Genomic DNA, 24,692 nt, shown 5'->3' on the forward strand with positions numbered 1-24,692 from the left:
TAGGGTGCTATTATAAACGGTAATTTACGGTACTTTTCTTGTTTGAGCAATATTTACTGCTGTCAAACGACACATTCAAACTGTGTGGCGGAAAGGCAAGCGGGAAAGGCGGCTTCACTGATGCCTGATGGAATTACTGCCGTCCAGTCGGTGTTTTCAGCAAATAAGTGCCAAAATAGAATATTATATATTAAGAGTAATGTTATCAAATAGTAGTTTTATCTTGGAGGGTGGTAACGTACTTCTAATTGTATTAATATTAGCATTATTATTTAGGCGCTGCGTTGGTCGCCACACATTAGTCACTATTGGCGAAAACAAAAGGACCCCATTACAGTAGCGTTCGTATCTCTAGTTCTTTTCCTTTTTTTTTTTTTTTAAATCAAGCAGTTTATTTATTCAAAACATGAACTTGTTTTAATTTTAACTCCCATTCTTTCCACTAACGCATTACTGAACTCCGTGTATAACGCTCGGCCAGGCCAGAATGAAGCGACCCGGTATCCGGATGAGGCCTGCACTCCGGCAGCGTCGGTTCCGCTCCTGTGACCGGACAGTACAGCAGTGCGGGGACGGGAAGAGCTGCGGACACCAGACACCGATACCAACAGACAGACAAGCAGGGTTTGGTAGAAAATGAGGATTTTATTTTAATATGCATTCCTTGTTTTCTCATTCTCACTGCAACACAGCAGGGTGCAAAACGCTCCTGAAATCTTCGGTGGAAAATGAGGAGGAATGGAATGTTATGGTCATTTGTCTTCTGGGTTACATGAGAACTGACCAAATGCCACATCAAACAGTGGTAACGAGTTAGTCAGCAACATACCATTCAATCCCATGAGTCAGCACATGCTAATGACATTTGGCGTGCAATCAGCTCTGGTGCGCTTTCCCGGATCACACCTCCGGTTCATAAAGACCAGGCAGTGCCTTGATCCATCCGGGTCATGCTAGGAAATCTGGGAGCACACGTTTCAATTCAAGGCACATTTAAAGCTTTCTCAAACAGCGAACAAACCGGTAAAGACGTGTACCGTACGCCAACACTCTCCCGTCTGGACTCCAACTCAAGGCGCCGTGTCCCAGCTTCCAGATCGCACTGGAACAGCTTTAGATTGGTCCCAGTCATTTGAAAACCAGCGTGAGGCCACAGATCCAAATTATGAAGTCACACATAATGCAAGTGTCAGGTATGCATAACAGAAAAAGAGATTCCCTTTCATGGGAATACAAGGTTTGATCTTTAAGCTTGACTGGCCGTTACCATCTAAAAACGGACAGCTTTGCTTTGGCTTCCTCTAAAACAACAGCGGGATAACCTGAACAGACGCACAAACCCATCCAGTGGGTAAATACACGTACCCAACAGCTCACGTGATCCACCCCCCCAATAAAAGATGACAAACAAACTCTTAAACAGGAAGTAAAATGGTTTGCTACCTCAGCAAGGCCATGAAGTGTCCAGTCACAGAAAAATATATATCTGGCTGTACCGGGATGCCCTGCTGAATACCGGTACGAATGGAAGAACAAGTGGTACTCTGGAAAACCTCAACGCAGGCACGATGCAGAAAAACAGCTTTAAAAATGCCACAGCCGACCCCGAGGCTTTTCAGTCTTCCTATGAATGAATGATGGGAGGGAGGGCCAAGATTATTATGTTGAAATGTAAAATCTACCTATGGATGAGTGACAAACCTCGTCTTTACAGGTAAAGAAGAAGAAAAACGTGAACTTTTTTGCTCTGCAGCGCTCCTTCAGAGCGTTTCTTTCTGTGATACAGTACATTCATCAACAGTGACAAGAAGGAACTAAATCATCGTGCTGGCACCAAGATCCTGAGATGTTACTATTTTTGTTAAGATCTCACATGAAAAATATACAATCATTCATCTGGCGTTCCCACATTTTGACCTTATGCAATAAATACCCTCATTACGCACACGTTGCCATCCAAGTCTACCCATCGAGGTACCTGATGCCAGGTTCTGGTGCAAAATAGGAGTCCGTTCTGGGTAACTCGGAGCCGTTTCACTGCGTGTACATCCAGCACACCAGCAGGCCGGCGGCCAACGCCGCCCCGGCCCCAGCGTTGAGGAGGAGGGGTCTCCAGTACTGCCACTTCTGCTGCTTCCGCTCACAATCGGCCAGTCTCTGCTTCATCTGCTGGACCTTCTGCGATACGCTGGCAGCCTTGTCCTCACGGTGGCGCTTTCTCTCACTGAAAACGACAGCGTGTTCGGAGCCAGAGAAACGCTTGTTACAGAGCTGCAATGCAATACGTCCCATCATGTGCATGTGAAGACCTACTGGCATCACACGCTGCTTTAGGACGCACCTAAATGGTTAGAAATGTAAGACAATGATTATCAGACTAACACTAGTTAAACTTAACTAGTCCCGTACAACAATGTCTTCAACATGTTAACCCATTCAGTGCCATTAACGTCTAAAGACGTTTTTTGTAACCCAAACATTCACGGCCAACACCGACATTGAAATCTGTCTCTCTTCAACGGTCGATAACTCCAGAACGAGAAACGGTAGGAACACACAATTTCTCATGATGAGAGAAAAGAGTTTAATCCTTCATTTGGTATAAGAATATTCTGCGGGGCAGCATATAGCTGAGCCGAAAATGGCTGGCACTCAATGAGTTAATTAGTTACATGATTAATTAAGCTGGCAGCGCCTCATGGAGAGCATTTACCAGAGAGCTAACAGAAGATGCGCTAAGATTAGTCTTTCAGGCTATCAAAGGGAGCGACACACCAGCTCCAGATATACAGGTTTATTTATAGGAAGATTCACAGGCGATCGTTTGGTTGGAGAAAATCCGGGAAGTTTTTATCAAAATAAAACACCCGTCTGACTCGAATAATCAATACAACGGAAATTATACAAATGATTCATTCTTTCAATGAATCAATGACGAATTCATTTGAAATGAAAGACAAAAAAAGTGCAGGAAGGAGAACTCTAAAAGGAAAAACTATTAAACTGCGTTTTCGACACTGTGGTGTCAAAATGAACGGAAGGCGTTCTTGAGCCATGACTTACTGTGCATAGGTCTCCGTGGGGTGGTCTTGGCTCGCTGGCTTTCCTGATGGCAGGGGGTCCCCTGAAGTGGCCTGAGGCTCCAAGCAGGGCCCAGCCTGGCCGTTAGGCCTGCTGTCGTTGATTTGAAGTCTGGGTGGAGGCGGCGGAGGAGGGGGCAGATCTGGCTCCAAGTCATCTCTGGACATCACACTCTGCTTATTTTCCTTCAAAGTATGAGACAAAGGATTATAAGCTTTGTTTCAGCGCAGGACAAAGAGGACTGAGAATCGTTTAGCTCAATAACCAAAGCAGCAATCCCCGTTTGCCCCATCAACTAGATCTCTATACAATAAACAATATTTCTACATGTTCATGGGCATCGCAGTGCAGCAGCCCAAACGAGCCGAGCACAGTAGTCCCTCGATATAATGCGGTTCATCTTCCGCGACTTCGCAGAGTTTTAATGCAATTTTTCAGATTTTATTTTTTGCACTTGAACGTCCCTTTTGGGTTTTGTTTCTTCCTGTTGATACATGTAGCCGCTGCCGTTCCGCTGTGCTAAGCTATCCAATAAAGCAGCATGAGAGGCTAAAGACAGCACGAGTAGAATATTTGTTCTTCTGCACTCCAAGCGGCTCTTTCCTCAACCTGCACGCCTTAACATTATTAACAGGAAAGCGTTTACTGTACGTACTATATATTTATATTCCTCAAACAAATGTTTAGTTCTGAAAAGGTTCTGATCTTTGGTTTCATTCTATAATACTGAAACAATCTATTTAGATTAATGCCTGACTGTTAAACGTGTATAAAGTGTGTGGTGAGGGGTTTTACAGCCTTAAAACATTTATGTACATGTATAATAAAAAATAAATAAAGATCACTACATTGCGGATTTCACTTATTGCGGGTTGTCTTTGGAACGTAACCCCCGCGGAAAATGAGGGACGACTGTACATTTGTAAAACAGTCTGACCCCCCAGTTTGGAGTCCCGGCTACCTGTGCTGCAGAGCTGTCCGTCAGCATGAGTTTGGCCCCCTCGATGACGGCCATGTAGGAGAATCGAAGCTGGTCGGGAGTCTGGATCAGGCCCATGCGATATTCCCTCATGTCCAGTAGCACCTTCTGTATGTCCACTGATGATGGGTTCTTCCTCCTGTCCATCTGAAAAGCATACCAAAGTCTTCAGAATATAATGACGACCAATAAGGTGCACGCATTCACTAAACATCGCACAGCACGACCCACGCTCACACGCAGCTGCATGTACGATGCATGGGGAGCAAATGCTCAGGCGGTTTCACCATTTCACAGGTGTCGTACTCAGGACCAAGCACAGATCCCATTTATTGTGTTCGGTCTCCACGGAGACGCACCGTTCCCCGTGACCGTGGCATGCTGTAAATGGTTCTTCATTTAGTCAAACTGAACAGGAAGCGATGTTCAAGTGGATCCTTGGTGAGTCGGAGGCATCGTGGACCAGAGTCCAAACGTCAGCTTCTCAAACACAGACTAATATCAGTGTGGGCCAGGGTTATTATAGTTAACAAAAACTAACTAAAACTAAACTATAATTAAAAATCCAAAACTATTATAACCCTGGTGTGGGCGAACAGCCGACTGACTTCGGTGTCGGCTTCGTCAAAGACAGACTAACATCTTTATTAGCTTCTCCAACAGGGGTACCAACATTGGTGTTAGCATTTTCAACACGCAGTGGGGCAAGTAAGTATTTGGCAGCCAATTAAATGATCTCAATTAAACAGATGAGGTTTGTAATTTTCATCATAGGCACGCTTCATCTGGGAGAGACGGAATGTGGAGAAACACATCCAGGAAATGACATCGTATGAATCTTACAGTCTATTTGTATAAATAGCCTCGGTGGGCCAAACATTAGGGATCCAGTGATTGGAGACCCCGCCGTGTTTCCTCTTCAATGCTCTCACTGATGGGAGGAGGTTTTTGCCCAAAATCTCCCGATACACGGCCCCATTCATCCCACCCTCAATACGGATCACAATGGCTCCACCCCTACGGTCCACGGTGGGTATGGGGGTTCTCAGGATCGAGCTCAGCATTCTCCCCCTCCAAACACAGCGAGTGGAGTTTATACCAGAGAGTTCTATTTTGGTTCCACCTGACCACATGACATTCTCCCAATCCTCTTTGGCTTGTCCGGATGATCGCTGGCACACTTTGGACGGGCCTGGACCTGTGCTGTGCTGAATATCTACATTACGCTCTTGTTAGAGTTTACCTTAACCCTCCCCGGTTCTTGTTCTCCGCGTGGATGCGTGGTCAATAAAGAGGATTTGGGTCATGATTAAGATATTTATATAACATGCAGATCAATACAAGTTGGTTCAGATATCAGCGCTGAGGTTCGATCCTGCTCCGTGTGTGAGTCTCAGGTCCGAACAAAGGGCCGCCCTCCGCGTCCGTGTCTTTCTATGTCCATGAGTCCGCCCCCCTCAAGGTGGGGGTCCCGCCCCAGCCAATCTAAGCCCATGTTTATCTGCATCATTATGTGTCGTCACCACATGAAGCACTCAAGTGAATCAGTAATAATAATAATGTTGTGATGTCGGCGTGTAATCACATTGTGGAATCCCATCCAATAGGGAAATTCCCTCCACTCTACTTAAGCCCACCAATGGATGGCACAGAAAATAAAGTGAGCAGGGCAAACTGCTCGTGCATTGAACACGGACATGCCCCGACGGCTCCCCTTCCAGCCGTCACGAGGCACCATCATAACATCTCTCTCGTGTCCCAACTTGAATCTCACGAGTGCTGTTGCAAGTCAAACTCCTACATTAGCCAACATTCCCTTCCCCTCTCCTCACCAGGACCAAGCAGGTGTCCACCAAGGCCAGGGTCCCGGAGCGCCCGATCCCCGCGCTGCAGTGCACCACAGAGGGGCCATGCTCCCGTCCCAACGAGCCGGACTCCCGAACCTTCAACAGGAAGTTGAGGAAGGAAGCTGGGGATTCTGGGACACCGAAGTCAGGCCAAGTGGTGTAGTGAAAGTGGTAGATCTCCCTCGACTCTCCGGTCTAGAACACACAACGGGTCATGTTGGCAATGATTTGAGCATCGCACACAGCAGATAGAAATCGTCATGATGAACCTGCAGCACCCATCAGCTCGTTACGGTCACGCCCGAAGTGGAGATTTAGCAACCATTACAGCGACAAAGAAAAACAAGTTCAGAGTCAGACTGGGTGGCTAATATTCAGAGTTAGTGGCTGCCCTGAAAATTCCTCTCTCAGTCTGCCTGTCTCTGTCTGCAGGTCCTTCTGTCTGTGGTGCTGCAGAACCTGGACCTGTGTCCCTCAACACTGATGTCCCCATCGCTAGCATTAGCATTTACATAGCAGCTCTTTAGTCACGATCTTGTTCAGCAGCCTAGATGTTACATTCTCTCTCTCTCCCCTCAGCTGCTCCAGACAGATGGCCGTCCACCATGAGCCTAGGTTCTGGCCACGGCTTCTGCCTGTTGAGGGGAAGTTTTTCCTTGCCTCCGTTGCCAAAGTTCTTGCTCTCGTGGGTCAAGTTGGGTTCTGTCTTTCCCTGCTACTCCTGTAAAGTCCCTTGAGATGACTTTCTGTTGGGATCTGGCGCTAACGAAATAGAATTGAAATCTGCGTGAGCTAAAGCGCTCCCGATCCAGTTGTCCGTGTCTCGTGCTTACGGTTGTGTTCTGCAGTTCTAGGACTCGAGTCGTGAAGTAGGATTGGTCCTCCTCAGACAGCAGCCTGACGACGAACCCCGTGTCTGTGAAGGACATCCGGAGCTCCTCTGCGGTGGGCCAGTACTGGGCACACTTTTCCTGCCAAGACAAAATGAAGTCCCTCCCTTTGAACCCACATGCTCGCACGGTTCTGGAGAACCAGACGTCTCATCGCTGTGTTCAGAGTTCATTAAAGAGAAACGCCTTGCATTCAGGGAGCTCATATTTATCAAGCCATATCAACAATGATCCAAGTTAAGCAACACTTTTCACTGGTACTTCCCCTCGGGGTAATTACAGCAGTACTATTATTACACCTTATATAACTTGGCAGCTTGTTTCCACAAGTCATGAACAGCTAGTTGCCAAAAAGCATTGCAAAATATCCAAGTCTCAGTCTTGATGGGGCAGAGAAAGAATTCTGGGGCAATTCTAAAGCCCTGAAATGCGCGTGTTTTGTTGCTCGTCTGGTTTGCATGGATGTTGAATGTCATAGAAGACTCCTGTGTTTACTCACAGATCCCTTTTCAATGACTCTGTTGAGCATTATCACCGCTTTGGAACACTGCTCCCAAACCATCAGCCAGAAATGACCACATGTGTTCCTCAAAGGCCCCTGTGGAAGCACGGGACAGAAATGTCCACAGCGGAAGAAAACATGTTGAGACTGTCAAAAGCCCACCAAAGACAAATAGGACAAACAATGCTGTGTGTTTTCTGACTCCACATAAATACACAAAACATAAGTATGCAGCCTTCCGTTGTACAACAACGCACCTGTGAAAGGATGTAAGCCCTTTGAGCTTCTTCCACCATGACTAAACTTGCATTGACGTAGTCGTTCTCAGAGTTTACAAGTTTCACCCGACTGTGGTCATCTGAAACCAGAGAGACAGATGGGTAGATACACAGACTTCATGATTCTAATAAATAAACGTTCCACGTTAAACTCGCTAATAAATAAACGGTCCACGTTAAACTCGCTAATAAATAAACGTTCCACGTTAAACTCGCTAATAAATAAACGTTCCACGTTAAACTCGCTAATAAATAAACGTTCCACGTTAAACTCGCTAATAAATAAACGTTCCACGTTAAACTCGCTAATAAATAAACGTTCCACGTTAAACTCGCTAATAATTAAACGTTCCACGTTAAACTCACTAATAAATAAACGTTCCACGTTAAACTCGCTAATAAATAAACGTTCCACGTTAAACTCACTAATAAATAAACGTTCCACATTAAACTCGCTAATAAATAAACGTTCCACGTTAAACTCGCTAATAATTAAACGTTCCACGTTAAACGCACTAATAAATAAACGTTCCACTTTAAACTCCCCAATAATTAAACATTCCACGTTAAACTCGCTAATAATTAAACGTTCCACTTTAAACTCCCCAATAATTAAACGTTCCACGTTAAACTCACCAATAATTAAACTTTCCACTTTAAACTCCCCAATAATTAAACGTTCCACTTTAAACTCCCCAATAATTAAACGTTCCACGTTAAACTCCCCAATAATTAAACGTTCCACGTTAAACTCGCTAATAATTAAACGTTCCACTTTAAACTCCCCAATAATTAAACGTTCCACTTTAAACTCCCCAATAATTAAACGTTCCACGTTAAACTCCCCAATAATTAAACGTTCCACTTTAAACTCCCCAATAATTAAACGTTCCACGTTAAACTCCCCGATAATTAAACGTTCCACATTAAACTCGCTGATAATTAAACGTTCCACGTTAAACTCGCTGATAATTAAACGTTGCACTTTAAACTCCCCAATAATTAAACGTTCCACGTTAAACTCCCCAATAAATAAACGTTCCACGTTAAACTCACTAATAAACGTTCCACATTAAACTCGCTAATAAATAAACGTTCCACGTTAAACTCGCTAATAATTAAACGTTCCACGTTAAACGCACTAATAAATAAACGTTCCACTTTAAACTCCCCAATAATTAAACATTCCACGTTAAACTCGCTAATAATTAAACGTTCCACGTTAAACTCCCCAATAAATAAACGTTCCACGTTAAACTCACTAATAAACGTTCCACATTAAACTCGCTAATAAATAAACGTTCCACGTTAAACTCGCTAATAATTAAACGTTCCACGTTAAACGCACTAATAAATAAACGTTCCACTTTAAACTCCCCAATAATTAAACATTCCACGTTAAACTCGCTAATAATTAAACGTTCCACTTTAAACTCCCCAATAATTAAACGTTCCACGTTAAACTCACCAATAATTAAACGTTCCACTTTAAACTCCCCAATAATTAAACGTTCCACGTTAAACTCCCCAATAATTAAACGTTCCACGTTAAACTCGCTAATAATTAAACGTTCCACTTTAAACTCCCCAATAATTAAACGTTCCACTTTAAACTCCCCAATAATTAAACGTTCCACGTTAAACTCCCCAATAATTAAACGTTCCACTTTAAACTCCCCAATAATTAAACGTTCCACGTTAAACTCCCCGATAATTAAACGTTCCACATTAAACTCGCTGATAATTAAACGTTCCACGTTAAACTCGCTGATAATTAAACGTTGCACTTTAAACTCCCCAATAATTAAACGTTCCACGTTAAACTCCCCAATAAATAAACGTTCCACGTTAAACTCCCCAATAAATAAACGTTCCAAGTTAAACTCACTAATAAATAAACGTTCCACGTTAAACTCACTAATAAATAAACGTTCCACGTTAAACTCACTAATAAATAAACGTTCCACGTTAAACTCACTAATAAATAAACGTTCCACGTTAAACTCACTAATAAATAAACGTTCCAAGTTAAACTCACTAATAAATAAACGTTCCACGTTAAACTCACTAATAAATAAACGTTCCACGTTAAACTCACTAATAAATAAACGTTCCACGTTAAACTCACTAATAAATAAACGTTCCACGTTAAACTCACTAATAAATAAACGTTCCACGTTAAACTCACTAATAAATAAACGTTCCAAGTTAAACTCACTAATAATAAACGTTCCACGTTAAACTCACTAATAATAAACGTTCCACGTTAAACTCACTAATAATAAACGTTCCACGTTAAACTGACTAATAATTAAACTTTCGTTAAACTCACAGGGGCTGACGTCTCTGTAGCGGTTCAAGCTGCGATTTGCTGGAAGCTTGGCCACTTTATGAGGATGCTCACTGGCTTGGTTACGGATCTCCTGGTGGAGACAGAGAGACGTTTCAAGGCATCACATCATATATGTTGCACTGGTCACGTGACACCTGCTCGCTGCCGTGGGGGCTGGCCGTGCCTACAGCTCTGACGTCACCACTGGGCTCTTCGTTCTGGCCATTTCCCAAATGACTTCCTTTCCTCCAGTATTCCTGGCTGATTCTACTCAGTTGCAGAAGTCGAGTCAGTTTTAACTCCTACACTCTTTGTCGTTTGAGACAATTAAATACATATACATTTCGCCGCGTTGCTATGACAACATGGAGTATTTATCTGAAATACTGATCGTTCACGTTTTAGCTGTGTTAGCGCGCGTTACTGTTAAACTTCCAAAATCCAAATCATGTCTGTTAGCAACAAAACAGCTAGCTAGCCATCTTTGGGTTGGTGATTGGTAGCCGCCTAACGGATTATAAATTAATCCGTAAATACACTTCGTGCCGGCCTCCGTCGGCCGGTTGGCCGTAAAACGCACGCGTTTTTCTGTGGAAGTCGTTTCGAGTTGTGAGGAAGTGCGGCTGAGCTGATGTCTGCTAGCTAGCCTGCTAGCCGAGCTAGCGGAGACCGCGCGCTGCGGAGCTACGGAAGTCCGCGATTAATGTTTGTAACACCAACTATTAAGTTATCAGGCCTCTCCACCGAACACGGAGCATCCTATTACACGACATGCTTGAGGATATCACATTAAACGAGCGGCACAGAGCAACACAAATACCGGGAAAGATGTGTAGCAGGCTAGCTAGCAAATTAGCGGGCTAGCCGAGCAAGTTAGCAACGGATCGTGATAGAAACACGAGAGGCCCAAATATCCAGACTTACGTTGTAAAGGTTTTTCCACCTCCCGGACGAATCGATGTCCTCGAATTCTCGCTCCATTGTTTGTGTTTAGCGTCCAGCGGCACTTTCCGGGTGATCGGTGCGCAGCCGTTCAGCGGGTTACTCCTTTCGGTGAGCCATCACGCCGATCAGCAGCCTGACCGCCCCGGGGAGTCTCCCGCTGCTGCGCTGCGTGCCTGCGCGGGTTGCCAGATACGGTTTCATCTCCAAGGACCGAGACCTCGTTTTCTGGTTTATTTATATGTTTAAATACTTACTCTTGAAGTAAACTTGATTTGTTTTATCGTATAGCTGGTTTTAAAAGATATCCAAAATTATTTTAGTATTTTAATTCTTTCTTCTTTTCACAATACCATAAATAGGATAATGTAAAACGGCATAACAGTCTCTGTTAAAAAATGTATTTGTAAATATTAGAATCCCAGCAATACTAATGTTACTTTGAACGTTTAATGAAAAAAGTGTAAAAAAAAAAAAAAAGGAACCAATATTGAGTGGCATAAAAATCAAAATGAAAACCTCAAATGTAAAACACAGTTACAATTTTTTTTCTTTGCCTTTTATTTTGAGATGTATTGAATTGAGTACATGTGTTTAAACTTATTGCAACAAATTTGCTCAATTAATTATGAATAAATCCCAATATTCTCAGAAATTAAGGCACATGTGTTTCGCCTGAAATATTCAGGCTGTCGGCAGAAAATGTAATTCAAATCAATGTATATTTTTAATTTATTCTTAAAATAGACTCTTGCTGGATAGATTTTAGGGCTCATTTGAACGAATAAATTAATACATTGTAAAAGAAACTTCCTTGACTTTAGTGGTGATTGATTTGTCGATAAGATATAAAGCCAAAGCTTCTTCTTATTCTCTCTGCCGCCCTCCTGTGTTCGATAAGCGGCAATTTAAATGTGGGTGTCGTCTTTCAAACTTGGCAACCTGGTGAGAGACGTCTGTAAAAAGTGTAAGACGCACGCACGCACGCACGCACGGTCACAAGTCGACACATGGCCGGCCCGCTCGACGAGGAGTCCAGCTAGGAGCTGCAATCATGTTTGTGGCTCGTAGCATCGCGGCAGATCACAAAGATCTGATTCATGATGTATCGTACGATTTTCACGGCAGGAGAATGGCGACTTGCTCCAGCGACCAAAGTGTCAAGGTAACGTTAGCGATAACACAAGAAAGAAGCCGCCAACGTTAGCAGTAACACAAGAACGAAGCCGCTAACGTTAGCAATAACACAAGAAAGAAACCGCTAGCGTTAGCAACAATACAAGAACGAAGCCGCTAACGTTAGCAATAACACAAGAAAGAAGCCGCTAATGTTAGCAATAACACAACAACGAAGCCGCTAGCGTTAGCAACAATACAAGAACGAAGCCGCTAACGTTAGCAATAACACAAGAAAGAAGCCGCTAATGTTAGCAATAACACAAGAAAGAAGCCGCTAACGTTAGCAACAACACAAGAACGAAGCCGCTAACGTTAGCAACAACACAAGAAAGAAGCCGCTAACGTTAGCAACAACACAAGAACGAAGCCGCTAACGTTAGCAATAACACAAGAACGAAGCCGCTAACTTTAGCAACAATACAAGAACGAAGCCGCTAACGTTAGCAACAACACAAGAACGAAGCCGCTAACGTTAGCAATAACACAAGAACGAAGCCGCTAATGTTAGCAATAACACAAGAAAGAAGCCGTTAACGTTAGCAATAACACAAGAGCGAGGCCGCTAACGTTAGCAACAATACAAGAAAGAAGCCGCTATCGTTAGCAATAACACAACAACGAAGCCGCTAATGTTAGCAATAACACAAGAACGAAGCCGCTAACGTTAGCAATAACACAAGAAAGAAGCCGCTAACGTTAGCAATAACACAAGAACGAAGCCGCTAACGTTAGCAACAATACAAGAAAGAAGCCGCTAACGTTAGCAATAACACAAGAACGAAGCCGCTAATGTTAGCAACAATACGAGAACGAAGCTGCTAGCGTTAGCAATAACACAAGAACGAAGCCGCTAATGTTAGCAACAATACAAGAACGAAGCTGCTAGCGTTAGCAACAATACAAGAAAGAAGCCGCTAACGTTAGCAATAACACAAGAAAGAAGCCGCTAACGTTAGCAATAACACAAGAACCAAGCTGCTAACGTTAGCAACAATGCAAACTCAACACATCCCATTCTGATAGTCACCGACTCGCATGTTGCATCCGCTGTTGAAATTCTTTACGCTAATTCGCTAGATCTGCTACTAATTCTATTGAAGGCAACTGTAACGTTGTTTAATCTGGCTAATGTGCTAGCCTAGCATACTAGCCTAGCAAGCTGGAGGTAAGGTTTGTATCGTTTTAACGCAAACCTTGGGGGGGTTGGCTGAAAACAAATGCCCCTGAAATAACCTCCATGTATATTCAGCTGTCATTTATAACAATTCATGACCTCAAACCGAAAGATGTTTCTTTCCTGGAAATATCCCAGAAATATTTGCACCCTTTTTCACACTTGTTACCAGGTTTGGGACAGAAGTGAGAGCGGAGAGTGGCTCTGCACGGCCAGCTGGAAGGTAAAGAACCATTTGCAGCTTGATCTGTTTTAACTGGACACCACAGTCAGCCCGAGTATTTAGATCACTTCTTCATTGTAGCCGTTTCATGCCCACGTCTGTGTCTCTTGTGTGTCTCTTGTGTGTCTCCTGTGCGTCTCTTGTGAGTCTCCTGTGCGTCTCCGGTGCGTCTCTTGTGCGTCTCTTGTGCGTCTCTTGTGCGTCTCTTGTGCGTCTCCGGTGCGTCTCTTGTGCGTCTCTTGTGTGCGTTTCCTGTGCTTCTCCTGTGCGTCTCTTGTGCGTCTCTTGTGCGTCTCTTGTGCGTCTCTTGTGTGCGTCTCTTGTGTGTCTCTTGTGAGTCTCCTGTGCGTCTCTTGTGCGTCTCTTGTGAGTCTCCTGTGCGTCTCTTGTGCGTCTCTTGTGCGTCTCTTGTGCGTCTCTTGTGTGCGTCTCTTGTGTGTCTCTTGTGAGTCTCCTGTGCGTCTCTTGTGCGTCTCTTGTGCGTCTCTTGTGCGTCTCCTGTGCGTCTCTTGTGTGGGTCTCTTGTGTGCGTCTCTTGTGTGCGTCTCTTGTGTGCGTCTCCTGTGCGTCTCTTGTGTGCGTCTCTTGTGCGTCTCTTGTGCGTCTCCTTTGCGTCTCTTGTGTGCGTCTCTTGTGTGCGTCTCCTGTGCGTCTCTTGTGTGCGTCTCTTGTGCGTCTCTTGTGCGTCTCCTGTGCGTCTCTTGTGCGTCTCCTTTGCGTCTCTTGTGTGCGTCTCTTGTGTGCGTCTCCTGTGCGTCTCTTGTGCGTCTCTTGTGCGTCTCCTGTGCGTCTCTCGTGTGCGTCTCCTGTGCGTCTCTTGTGTGCGTCTCTTGTGTGCGTCTCTTGTGTGCATCTCTTGTGCGTCTCTTGTGCGTCTCTTGTGAGTCTCCTGTGCGTCTCCGGTGCGTCTCTTGTGCGTCTCCTGTGCGTCTCCTGTGCGTCTCCTGTGCGTCTCTTGTGCGTCTCTTGTGAGTCTCCTGTGCGTCTCCTGTGCGTCTCTTGTGCGTCTCTTGTGCGTCTCCTGTGCGTCTCCTGTGCGTCTCTTGTGCGTCTCTTGTGGGTCTCTTGTGCGTCTCCTGTGCGTCTCTTGTGCGTCTCTTGTGCGTCTCCTGTGCGTCTCTTGTGCGTCTCTTGTGAGTCTCTTGTGCGTCTCTTGTGCGTCTCCTGTGCGTCTCCTGTGCGTCTCTTGTGCGTCTCCTGTGCGTCTCCTGTGCGTCTCCTGTGCGTCTCCTGTGCGTCTCCTGTGCGTCTCTTGTGCGTCTCCTGTGCGTCTCTTGTGCGTCTCCTGTGCGTTTCTTGTGCGTCTCTTGTGCGTCTCTTGTGCGTCTCCTGTGCGTCTCTTGTGCGTCTCCTGTGCGTCTCCTGTGCGTCTCCTGTGCGTCTCCTGTGCGTCTCCTGTGCGTCTCCTGTGCGTCTCCTTTGCGTCTCCTGTGCGTCTCTTGTGCGCTCATGCAGTCCCCACCGTGTTCATTGCTCTAGCCGTCCCTCTGACCTGCAGACACACAGCGGCTCCGTCTGGAGGGTGACCTGGGCTCACCCAGAATTCGGCCAGGTCCTTGCGTCCTGCTCCTTCGACAGGACGGCTGCTGTCTGGGAGGAGATCGTGGGGGAGTCCAACGACAAGCAGCGAGGACTGAGCCACTGGGTTCGTCCGTCTTACAATGTCTTCCGTTGGTGACTACGCCGTTCATTAACCCTTAATCTGCCGCTAGCTTTGAAGTCGTTTAGAAATAAATACGAAAAATCTACATTTCCTTGATGGCAGATCAGAATATATTTTCTATTAATATTTATGGCTTTCAGTCAGCTTTAGCTCGGCTCCATACATCTGGCAGTACCATGTCATCATACCTCTCTTACTTACTCTGGATCTGATCTGGGTCCAGTCAGACATGGTGCGGAACCATCGTGAGTTGTCTCGCTCTGGTTCTGTCTCAACCTTTTTTTTTTTAACTACTTACTGTTATTTTGTGATATTGGCAAATCAAAAAAGGCCATATTTTAGAATGTGGACAGTGAATCAGAATCCTCCTTTGGACCTGCCTCAGATTTTTAACTCTTGATCCATTGTATAAAGGATTTCTATCATTAAATTCTGATGAATTCGTTTTGTGAGTTGCTGGAGCCAATCCCAGCTTGCTGTGTGCGAGAGGCGGGGTGCACCCCGGATGCGTCGCCAGCGCATCGCGGGGCCACTCGGAGACTAACAGCCACTCGCACTCGCACAATACGGACAATTTAGGGCAGCCAATTGACCTGAACTGCAGAAAACCCACGGAGACAAGCGCCATACAGATATGAACCGAACCCGATTCTTGTTGCTAGGCGATGGCGCTAGCCACTCCTAAATATGTTTTGGTAAAGACAATGAATGGGTCATCGCTTAACCAAGGAATGAACGTGAATTCAAACGGAGCTTTGCTGCAGCTCCCCTGCTATGTGAAGCACAGTGCTAGCTAGCTGCTAGCGCTGCTAGCGCTCCTCTGTGTGATGTAACATCGGCGAGTCCATGTTTGGTTCCAGATCAAGAGAACCACACTCGTGGACAGCCGAACCTCGGTGACGGATGTGAAGTTCGCTCCGAAGCACATGGGCCTGATGCTGACCACCTGCTCTGCGGATGGCGTGGTGCGGATCTACGAGGCTCCCGACGTGATGAACCTGAGCCAGTGGTCGCTGCAGCACGAGATCTCCTGCAAGCTCAGCTGCAGCTGCATCTCCTGGAACCCCTCAAGGTCAGACCCAGGGCGCACGCCGCACCTCTGGCCGGGGTTGCATAAAGATGTAAAGACGTTGGGACTCGTCTAACCTCCGTCTCGCTCATAGGCTGCGGAGCTGTGAATGTTCAAAGGTTTAACGATCAAACGACTCGCTGTTCATCGTTTCTCGTTTCTCCAACTTGAAACAAACATGAGGTTGTTCCAGAGAACACGCTGATCTGATTTTCCTATCGTTACAATATTTCTGAAGTCTTTGTTTCAGAAGAAAACGACGCTGCCAACGATGCCATTTTTCAGTGTTTCCTGATGTTTTCAACAATATAGAGAAAATATTTCACTGACTATTTGATCATTTAAATAAACATTTGGTGCAGGCCAAATAGGAATTGTAAAGGAATGAACTGGATTGACTGAATGAATATCAGAAAGTGCAACATTTGCTGTGTGCAGGTCGGGGTGCAGGTGCTGTTTGGGTATTGCAGCATGAAAATGACGGTTGCTTGCAGCAGCGTGTGATTCGTGTTCACGCCGTCTTCTAGGCGTCGCACCTAAAAGAAATGAAATCCATTTCTCAACCTTGTGAACGTTTAAGGTTTCTGCCCGTTAAAGGGAAGTTTTTCCTTGCCTCCGTTGCTCTTGTGGGTCAAGTTGGGTTCTGTCTTTCCCTGCCACTCCTGTAAAGTGCCTTGAGATGACTTCCTGTTGTGATCTGGCGCTACAGAAATAAAACTGAATTGAATTGAATTGAAATTAATGTACATTAAATGCGGAAAACTGTCCCTAAAACACGGTGGGAGTCTTTAAACGTCTTGAACCATGACCTTTGACCTCCCAGCAGCCTGTTGGATGTGATCTTGCGTCTGCTCTTCCTCTCATCCAGCTCTCGGGCCCACCCACCAATGTTTGCCGTGGGGAGCGACGACAGTAACGTGGCGTACGGCGGTAAAGTTCAGATCTACGAGTACAATGAGAACAGCAGGTTGGTGCTGCGGCTGAAGCGTGAGCGCCATCACATGGAGGAATTCCCTTTTGTACGGTTTTAGTGACTCGTTCTTGTACACAATGCTAACAGGAAGTACGGTAAAGCAGAGACGGTGATGACGGTCACCGATGCGGTCCATGATATTGCCTTTGCTCCAAACCTGGGGAGATCCTTTCACGTGCTCGCCATCGCAACGAAGGATGTCCGGATCTTTAAGCTGGTTCCCATGAGGTGACTGGTTGTGTTCTTCAGACTGGTTTCTGCGTCATGATAAAGTCTATCCGGCTGCAGGTCTAGAATTGCCTTCGGTACAACTTGGACAAGTTTTAAAGTTGATGACAGTTTTGTGCTTATTATAATAATAATAATACGTAGAACAGACCTCCGCCGAGCTGCTCGTCCCCCTCCTGATTGTGATCTGGATCAGCACCAGAAGGTTCTAGATTGTTCTTGGTGTCTTCAAACACCAGCCATGAAGAGTAAAAGTGAATCAGTTTGTGTATTTTTAACAGATTTTTTAGTACGGAAATTGAGTTTTCAACGTTAAAATGTAATATAAATATTTTTTAATGACTCCATTCTTGATCTGATCCAGATAAAATTCGGTGGTGAGTTAAAGCCCCCCCCCCCCTCTCCCCTACATGACTGTCAAATAAACATCGGTCAATAATCAACCGAGATATTGAACAGATTTTGACGCTCATTGACTGCAATGATAACAAAAAATTCTAAATAAGCCAGAATCTCTTCTGGATCATCACCAAAATGTTATCATCTGTTCCTGGTAACAGTCCCAACATTTCCTGAACATGTAATCCAGTTGAAGCATCAGTGAAGTTGTGTCCATAAGGACAGAGGGGACGGCGTCCCGCCGGCTCACCGTCTGCCACTTGTCCTCACCCCAACAGGAAGGAGAGCACGTCTGCAGGTCCAACCAAGTTCGAGGTGCAGATTGTGGCTCAGTTTGACAACCACAACTCCCAGGTGTGGCGGGTGAGCTGGAACATCACCAGCACCCTGCTGGCGTCCTCCGGAGACGATGGCTGCGTGCGCCTCTGGAAAGGTGCTACGCTCCTTTCGCTTGCTTTCCATCGCGCTCACTTCTGCTCGTAAAGCTGGTTTCATTTCACACTGAGAGACTCCTGAGCCGGAACCCCAATCCTTCAACGGTGTCTGCTGTCTTTACTCTTTTATGCATTTCGGGTTTTTTATGCGTCACAATTTCAAGCCGCTAAGTGAACCGGCGTGCGTTTCATTTAGTCCGGCGCGTTAATTTGAGGCTATAAAAGATTTTGCTTGACAACAGATCTCAGTTTTTGAGACGCTCTGATGAGTCTTATCCAGCGATGGCTTTTTAGTTTGTAACTAAAACAAGACCCTCCCTCCACCCACTGGCCTACTTTTAGAACAGTTAAACCTTTAGATATCATTCATGGTTTCCCAAACGACATGCTTGCCTTGCGTTTTCACGAGGCAGACTTCTGCAGCAGGGAGACGGGCGATGTGACCAGTGAAGACTCAGCCCCGTCTTTCTGTCCCCGTCTTTCTGCAGCTAACTACATGGACAACTGGAAGTGCACCGGCATCCTGAAAGGAGACGGCAGCCCGCTCACCGGCTCGTCTGGTCAGCCCACGGCCATGAGCACCACAGTGGGCTCCTCTGTGCTCACCTCCCAGAATGCTGCAGGAAGGTAGGCGGCGTGCCGACGCCCACGGCCACGCCACTCACCCGGCCCGGCCCGGCCCGGCCAGAACTGACACCCTAATATGCCTCGCGCTGACTGGGACTGCAGCTGCTCACTGACCACGTGTTGCACTCATGCAAAGAGCTTGGCTTCCGGTGTCTCCCCCCCCCCCCCCCCCCCGGGACCCAACGTGCTGTTCTGATGTGTGTTCTTACAATGGATCCACTTTGCATTGTCACCGTCGGGGCTCAACGTTTTCCTGAGATAAAAAGTCAAATAAATCCGTTTTCTATCAGTTTGACATGTGACCATTCTTTTGAACGCGAGAGCTGGACTCTTGTTACTTCCACCAAACAATCCCTGAGGTCGAAGGTTAGCCATTTGCTATTTTCTCATTTTGAATATATCATAAATGTATATCCCTGAGCCCGTGTTTCCAAGCTCTTTGCTGTACGGCGAGACTTGGTCGGCTTTAAACCATGTTTTAGGATGAACGTTAACATGAATCCGTTTCAGCGTCAGCATTAAGCGCTCCAGATTGAACGTGTGGCTTTGGTTCGTTTCATGATGGAGCAGAGTCTTGATCGGTCCTCATTGTCACTCGCCCTCCAGCGTCCATTAGCATCTATCATAGTGTGAACACAAACAGGAACCCGCCTGACTGTAGGACACTGAATCTTATTCCTGTATTCATCAAGCAGAATATTATTCCTGTATTCATCAAACAGAATCTTATTCCTGTATTCAAACAGAATCTTATTCCTGTATTCATCAAACATAATATTATTCCTGTATTCAAACAGAATATTATTCCTGTATTCAAACAGAATCTTATTCCTGTATTCATCAAACATAATATTATTCCTGTATTCATCAAGCAGAATATTATTCCTGTATTCATCAAACAGAATCTTATTCCTGTATTCAAACAGAATATTATTCCTGTATTCAAACAGAATCTTATTCCTGTATTCATCAAACATAATATTATTCCTGTATTCATCAAACAGAATATTATTCCTGTATTCAAACAGAATATTATTCCTGTATTCATCAAACAGAATATTATTCCTGTATTCAAACAGAATATTATTCCTGTATTCATCAAACAGAATATTATTCCTGTATTCAAACAGAATCTTATTCCTGTATTCAAACGGAATCTTATTCCTGTATTCATCAAACAGAATCTTATTCCTGTATTCAAACAGAATCTTATTCCTGTATACGTCAAACAATCTTATTCCTGTATTCGTCAAACATAATCTTATTCCTGTATTCATCAAACAGAGTCTTATTCCTGTATTCATCAAACAGAATCTTATTCCTGTATTCAAACAGAATCTTATTCCTGCATTTGTCAAACAGAATATTATTCCTGTATTCGTCAAACAGAATATTATTCCTGTATTCAAACAGAATCTTATTCCTGTATTCAAACAGAATCTTATTCCTGTATTCATCAAACAGAATATTATTCCTGTATTCAAACAGAATCTTATTCCTGTATTCAAACAGAGTCTTATTCCTGTATTCGTCAAACAGAATCTTATTCCTGTATTCAAACAGAATATTATTTCTGTATTCGTCAAACAGAATCTTATTCCTGTATTCGTCAAACAGAACTGCTTCAGCTCGTTTGCTGCTTCAAACCACAGAAAGCGATTCTCCTGAATTACTTTCCTTTCACCAGAAGGATCAATCAAACCGATTGGTCGTAAATATCTGTTGCCGGTCGGATGTAACTTTGCCACCGCCGACACGTCGCCTGATGGAGGTTTTATAATCACATCAAAATGTGGCGTGAAGAATAGAATGTTGGCTTCAGTCCCCAGCGATGTTCTGCTTCGGTACACAACTGTGTTTTATTTTGTAAAGGCTTCAGACTCCTTGTTTGACAAAAGTTATTGTTGTGTTTGAAGTATTTCGTGCTGCTTGTTGCATGCAGGATCGTCCGGAGAGCTCCCTTTGCCCCTCCCAGCAGGATCCCGCCTCTTACTAACGTAGCTCCGCCCCTGCAGCAGCACGCCGTCGCCCAGCCTCCATCCGGCGTGCGAGCTGAAGGCTCGGCTCTATCGGACTCCGCACCTTTTTAATCTCTTATTTCTACTTCCGTTTTTGTCCCCCCGCCCGCCCCCACTCTCCTCCCGTGTATTTGTCGTCTCTTGCTTTAGGTATGTCCTTCCACCTCTGGACCCTCCCACAGCGGGGGCCAGGAATGGTCACCTGCTGCCCCCCCCCTCCCTCATAGAGCACTGCGATGCTGGGCAGCCTCGTCCCCAGAGCCTGACCCGCTGACCCCCCCCCCCCCAGAGCGCCGCTGCCCCGACCGGAGACGGACCGCGGGGGACTTTAAGGCCTTTATTTCTAATGAAGACTAACGTTATTTTTTTATCCGTTTCTCCTCTGCATAAATTAATAAAGGAATTAACGCTCACAAGTTCTCTGAGCGCTGCATTCTTTGGCTGCAAAAACAATTTATGAAGTACTTTGTGTATTTTAGATTGAAGAATCAACATCTGTCGCCTCACAGCGAGAAGGTCGTGGGTTCGTTTGTTTGTCAATGTGTGGCCCCAGGGCCCCCCAGGTTATTTGGGGGCCCTAAGCAGCTATGTTTCGTGTTTAAGTTTATAAAATGGTCAGCATATTTAACAATAGCAACAAACGTAACGGTTTTATTTTTTTAGACTCCGCCCACGCAGACAAAATGTTCCTCACGAAGGGCTTGTTCTCTAAAACGGTAAACGGGGAAAGCAGCGCTGCATCCTTTAAATCCTGAAGGCTGAGTCATGAACGAGGGGCGTGTCTACGCTTGAAGGATCGGGACAAGGACACATCTCAGGAATACTAATGTGCAGTACTGGGTAGATGTTTAGGCTTTCTAAATTATTGATCAATAGCGATCGAGACAAAAATGAAATATCTTTTTGATGTGATGAGCCGATGCTTCCAGACGGCTCGAGTTATTCTAGATACACCTGGACAACGGCCCGCCGATGTCTCGTGGATCCTTCGGTGTCCTCATGTCCCAGACCGACTCCTGAGGTGATGATCGGGGGCTCTGTGGGGGCCACAGCCCCCCCCCCAGGACGCCTTGGTGTTCTCCACAATAAAGATTGCTGCATGTTGTATGATGGACGACGGCCGGCCGATGAAAAGAGGAGTGAAGGAATGAAGGAATGAATGAAGGAATGGAGGAATGAATGAATGCAGGAATGAAGGAATGAAGGAATGAATGAAGGAATGAAGGAATGAACCTGCAAGCAGCCTTCAGACGCTTCCCTTCACGCGTCGTGCTGCTCTCCAGACCTCCAGCAGACAAAGTTCTGGATGGTTCACGTCACAATTGTTCTTCTCCTCACTTCCCATGTTTCTGTGATGAGGAGGAAGAGAGGGATGAAGGTGAGCAGCAGTAAAACAGAGTACATGTGTGTACATGAGAAGGTCCCAGGGGGGACAGTGAAGCTACAAGGAATAGACGTAAAGAAGGTAGAGGACTTCAGGTACCTCGGGTCAACAGAGCAGAGTGATGGAGAGAATGTGGAAAGGAGGTGAAGAATGGTGTGCAGGCAGGCTGGAACGGGGGAGGAAAGTATCAGGTGTGCTCTGTGATAGGACGAAGGGACAGGTCTACAAGACATGATGGACGGCTTAGAGACAGTGGTGAGGACAGCCATGATGGACGGCTTAGAGACAGTGGTGAGGACAGCCATGATGGACGGCTTAGAGAGTGGTGAGGACAGCCATGATGGACGGCTTAGAGACAGTGGTGAGGACAGCCATGATGGACGGCTTAGAGACAGTGGTGAGGACAGACATGATGGACGGCTTAGAGACAGTGGTGAGGACAGTCATGATGGACGGCTTAGAGACAGTGGTGAGGACAGCCATGATGGACGGCTTAAAGACAGTGGTGAGGACAGCCATGATGGACGGCTTAGAGACAGTGGTGAGGACAGCCATGATGGACGGCTTAGAGACAGTGGTGAGGACAGCCATGATGGACGGCTTAGAGACAGTGGTGAGGACAGCCATGATGGACGGCTTAGAGACAGTGGTGAGGACAGACATGATGGACGGCTTAGAGACAGTGGTGAGGACAGCCATGATGGACGGCTTAAAGACAGTGGTGAGGACAGACATGATGGACGGCTTAGAGACAGTGTCTCTGAGGTAAGGACAGGAGGCGGAGCTAGAAGTGGAGGAGATGAAGATGCTGAGGTTCTCCTTGGGAGTGACCAGGTTGGACAGGATTAGGAATGAGACAAGAGGGACAGTGAAGGTTAGACGTTTTGGAGACAAGGTCAGAGAGACCAGACTTTGATGGATTGGACATGTCCAGAGGAGAGACAGGGACGAGATCGGTAGAAGGACACTGAGGATGAAACTCAGGGAACAGGACTAGAGGACGACCCAGGAGAAGAGACATGGACGTAGTGAGGGAGGACATGAGAGTGGCTGGTGTTGGGGAGGACGATGCAAAGGACAGGGTGAAGTGGAGACTGTTGCTTTAAGAGGCTTGTAAACGTGTCCCCGTCATCGTTTGATCATGATGAACTCCTTTGATCATGATGAACTCCTGCTTTGATTTATGTTTCTGCCCTTTTCTCCCGAATGATCGATGAATGTTTGGGATCATTACTTTTCAGAACTTCCACCGGTCACAGATTGAATTTACGCACATCCAACCATCAATTACAATGTTCCCAGTTCCGGTTTCTTTGTCCAATCAAAAATGTTTATTTTACGAAGCCCCGCCCACACCCCGTTCCACTTAGGCGGGCTTCCTGTGGCTTCCGGTCCGGGCGCCGTCGGTCCTCCGGAATGATTCGGAATTATTTTGATTTTAAGAATTTATGAGAAACTTCTGCGTCTGAAAAGTGAATTTTGGAACTTGACATCGAGCAGCGGCTGAAACGGCGGCGCGGAACGGAACCGCGGAGCGGAACGGAACCGCGGCGCGGTCAGGCTGAAGTTTTAAATGTGAGTCGGACTCCGACCAACGTTCACGTCTCGGGTTATTGATCCGGTTGACGTGGACCCTCGAACCGGGAGCTCATGTGTGTGAAGCAGCGTCTCCGTCACCGTCCAGAACCTCCCTCGAATCTCACAAGTGAAGTTGGTGACGTCATTGGTTCTGGCGAGTTGGTCAAACCCAGTTGTTTTTAGCAAGTAGCTCGTGCTCCACTTGCGTAAACCTGTTCGTGAATAGCGTCGGTCTACGCTTGTATGCGTGAGCGTGACTGAGTAAAGTTTATATTCTCAGTTTAAGTTTCTATCAACGAATTTATATTTTTCCAACAGATTCTATATTCACATTGAATACATGGATGTGTTTAGAGTACTGTAACCAGTACTTTGTATTTGTTTATGTATTTATTAACGTGTGCTCTTTATTCTAGGTAAACTAACCAGTACTTTGTACTTGTTTATGTATTTATTAATGTGTGCTCTTTATTCTAGGTAAACTAACCAGTACTTTGTACTTGTTTATGTATTTATTAACGTGTGCTCTTTATTCTAGGTAAACTAACCAGTACTTTGAACTCGTTTATGTATTTATAAGGTGTGCTCTTTATTCTAGGTAAACTAACCAGTACTTTGTACTTGTTTATGTATTTATTAACGTGTGCTCTTTATTCTAGGTAAACTAACCAGTACTTTGTACTCGTTTATGTATTTATTAGCATGTGCTCTTTATTCTAGGTAAACTAACCAGTACTTTGTACTCGTTTATGTATTTATTAATGTCTGCTCTTTATTCTCGGTAAACTAACCAGTACTTTGTACTTGTTTATGTATTTATTAACGTTCTAGGCACGGCTGAGGGGTTTCGCCTGAAGTCGGGCCACGTTTGGCTGCTGTCTCTTCCCTGAAG

The 24,692-nt window shown here is 45.4% G+C and overlaps 2 protein-coding genes across 2 annotated transcripts; one reads left to right on the forward strand and one right to left on the reverse strand.

Annotated features, from left to right (window-relative positions):
* Positions 1 to 625: 625 nt before the first annotated feature.
* On the reverse strand, positions 626 to 11,004 carry ptpn2a (protein tyrosine phosphatase non-receptor type 2a). Its single transcript, XM_068755965.1, has 9 exons — positions 10,834 to 11,004; positions 9,910 to 10,000; positions 7,557 to 7,657; positions 7,297 to 7,395; positions 6,741 to 6,878; positions 5,893 to 6,102; positions 4,043 to 4,207; positions 3,064 to 3,266; positions 626 to 2,224 (listed from the first exon to the last, which is right to left on the reverse strand). The coding sequence occupies exons 1-9, from the start codon at positions 10,888 to 10,890 to the stop codon at positions 2,035 to 2,037; spliced, it is 1,254 nt and encodes a 417-aa protein (XP_068612066.1). The 5' UTR covers positions 10,891 to 11,004; the 3' UTR covers positions 626 to 2,034.
* Positions 11,005 to 11,830: 826 nt separating this feature from the next.
* seh1l (SEH1-like (S. cerevisiae)) lies at positions 11,831 to 21,248 on the forward strand. The gene is made up of 9 exons (XM_068758014.1): positions 11,831 to 12,016; positions 13,377 to 13,427; positions 14,926 to 15,072; positions 15,951 to 16,162; positions 17,028 to 17,126; positions 17,220 to 17,360; positions 18,038 to 18,192; positions 18,682 to 18,820; positions 20,989 to 21,248. Exons 1-9 carry the CDS (start codon positions 11,906 to 11,908, stop codon positions 21,110 to 21,112), a joined length of 1,179 nt encoding a protein of 392 aa, XP_068614115.1. The 5' UTR covers positions 11,831 to 11,905; the 3' UTR covers positions 21,113 to 21,248.
* The last annotated feature ends 3,444 nt before the right edge of the window (positions 21,249 to 24,692 follow it).

The sequence above is a fragment of the Brachionichthys hirsutus genome, chromosome 3 (assembly GCF_040956055.1).
Source record: "Brachionichthys hirsutus isolate HB-005 chromosome 3, CSIRO-AGI_Bhir_v1, whole genome shotgun sequence".
Classification (NCBI taxonomy): Eukaryota; Metazoa; Chordata; class Actinopteri; order Lophiiformes; family Brachionichthyidae; genus Brachionichthys; species Brachionichthys hirsutus.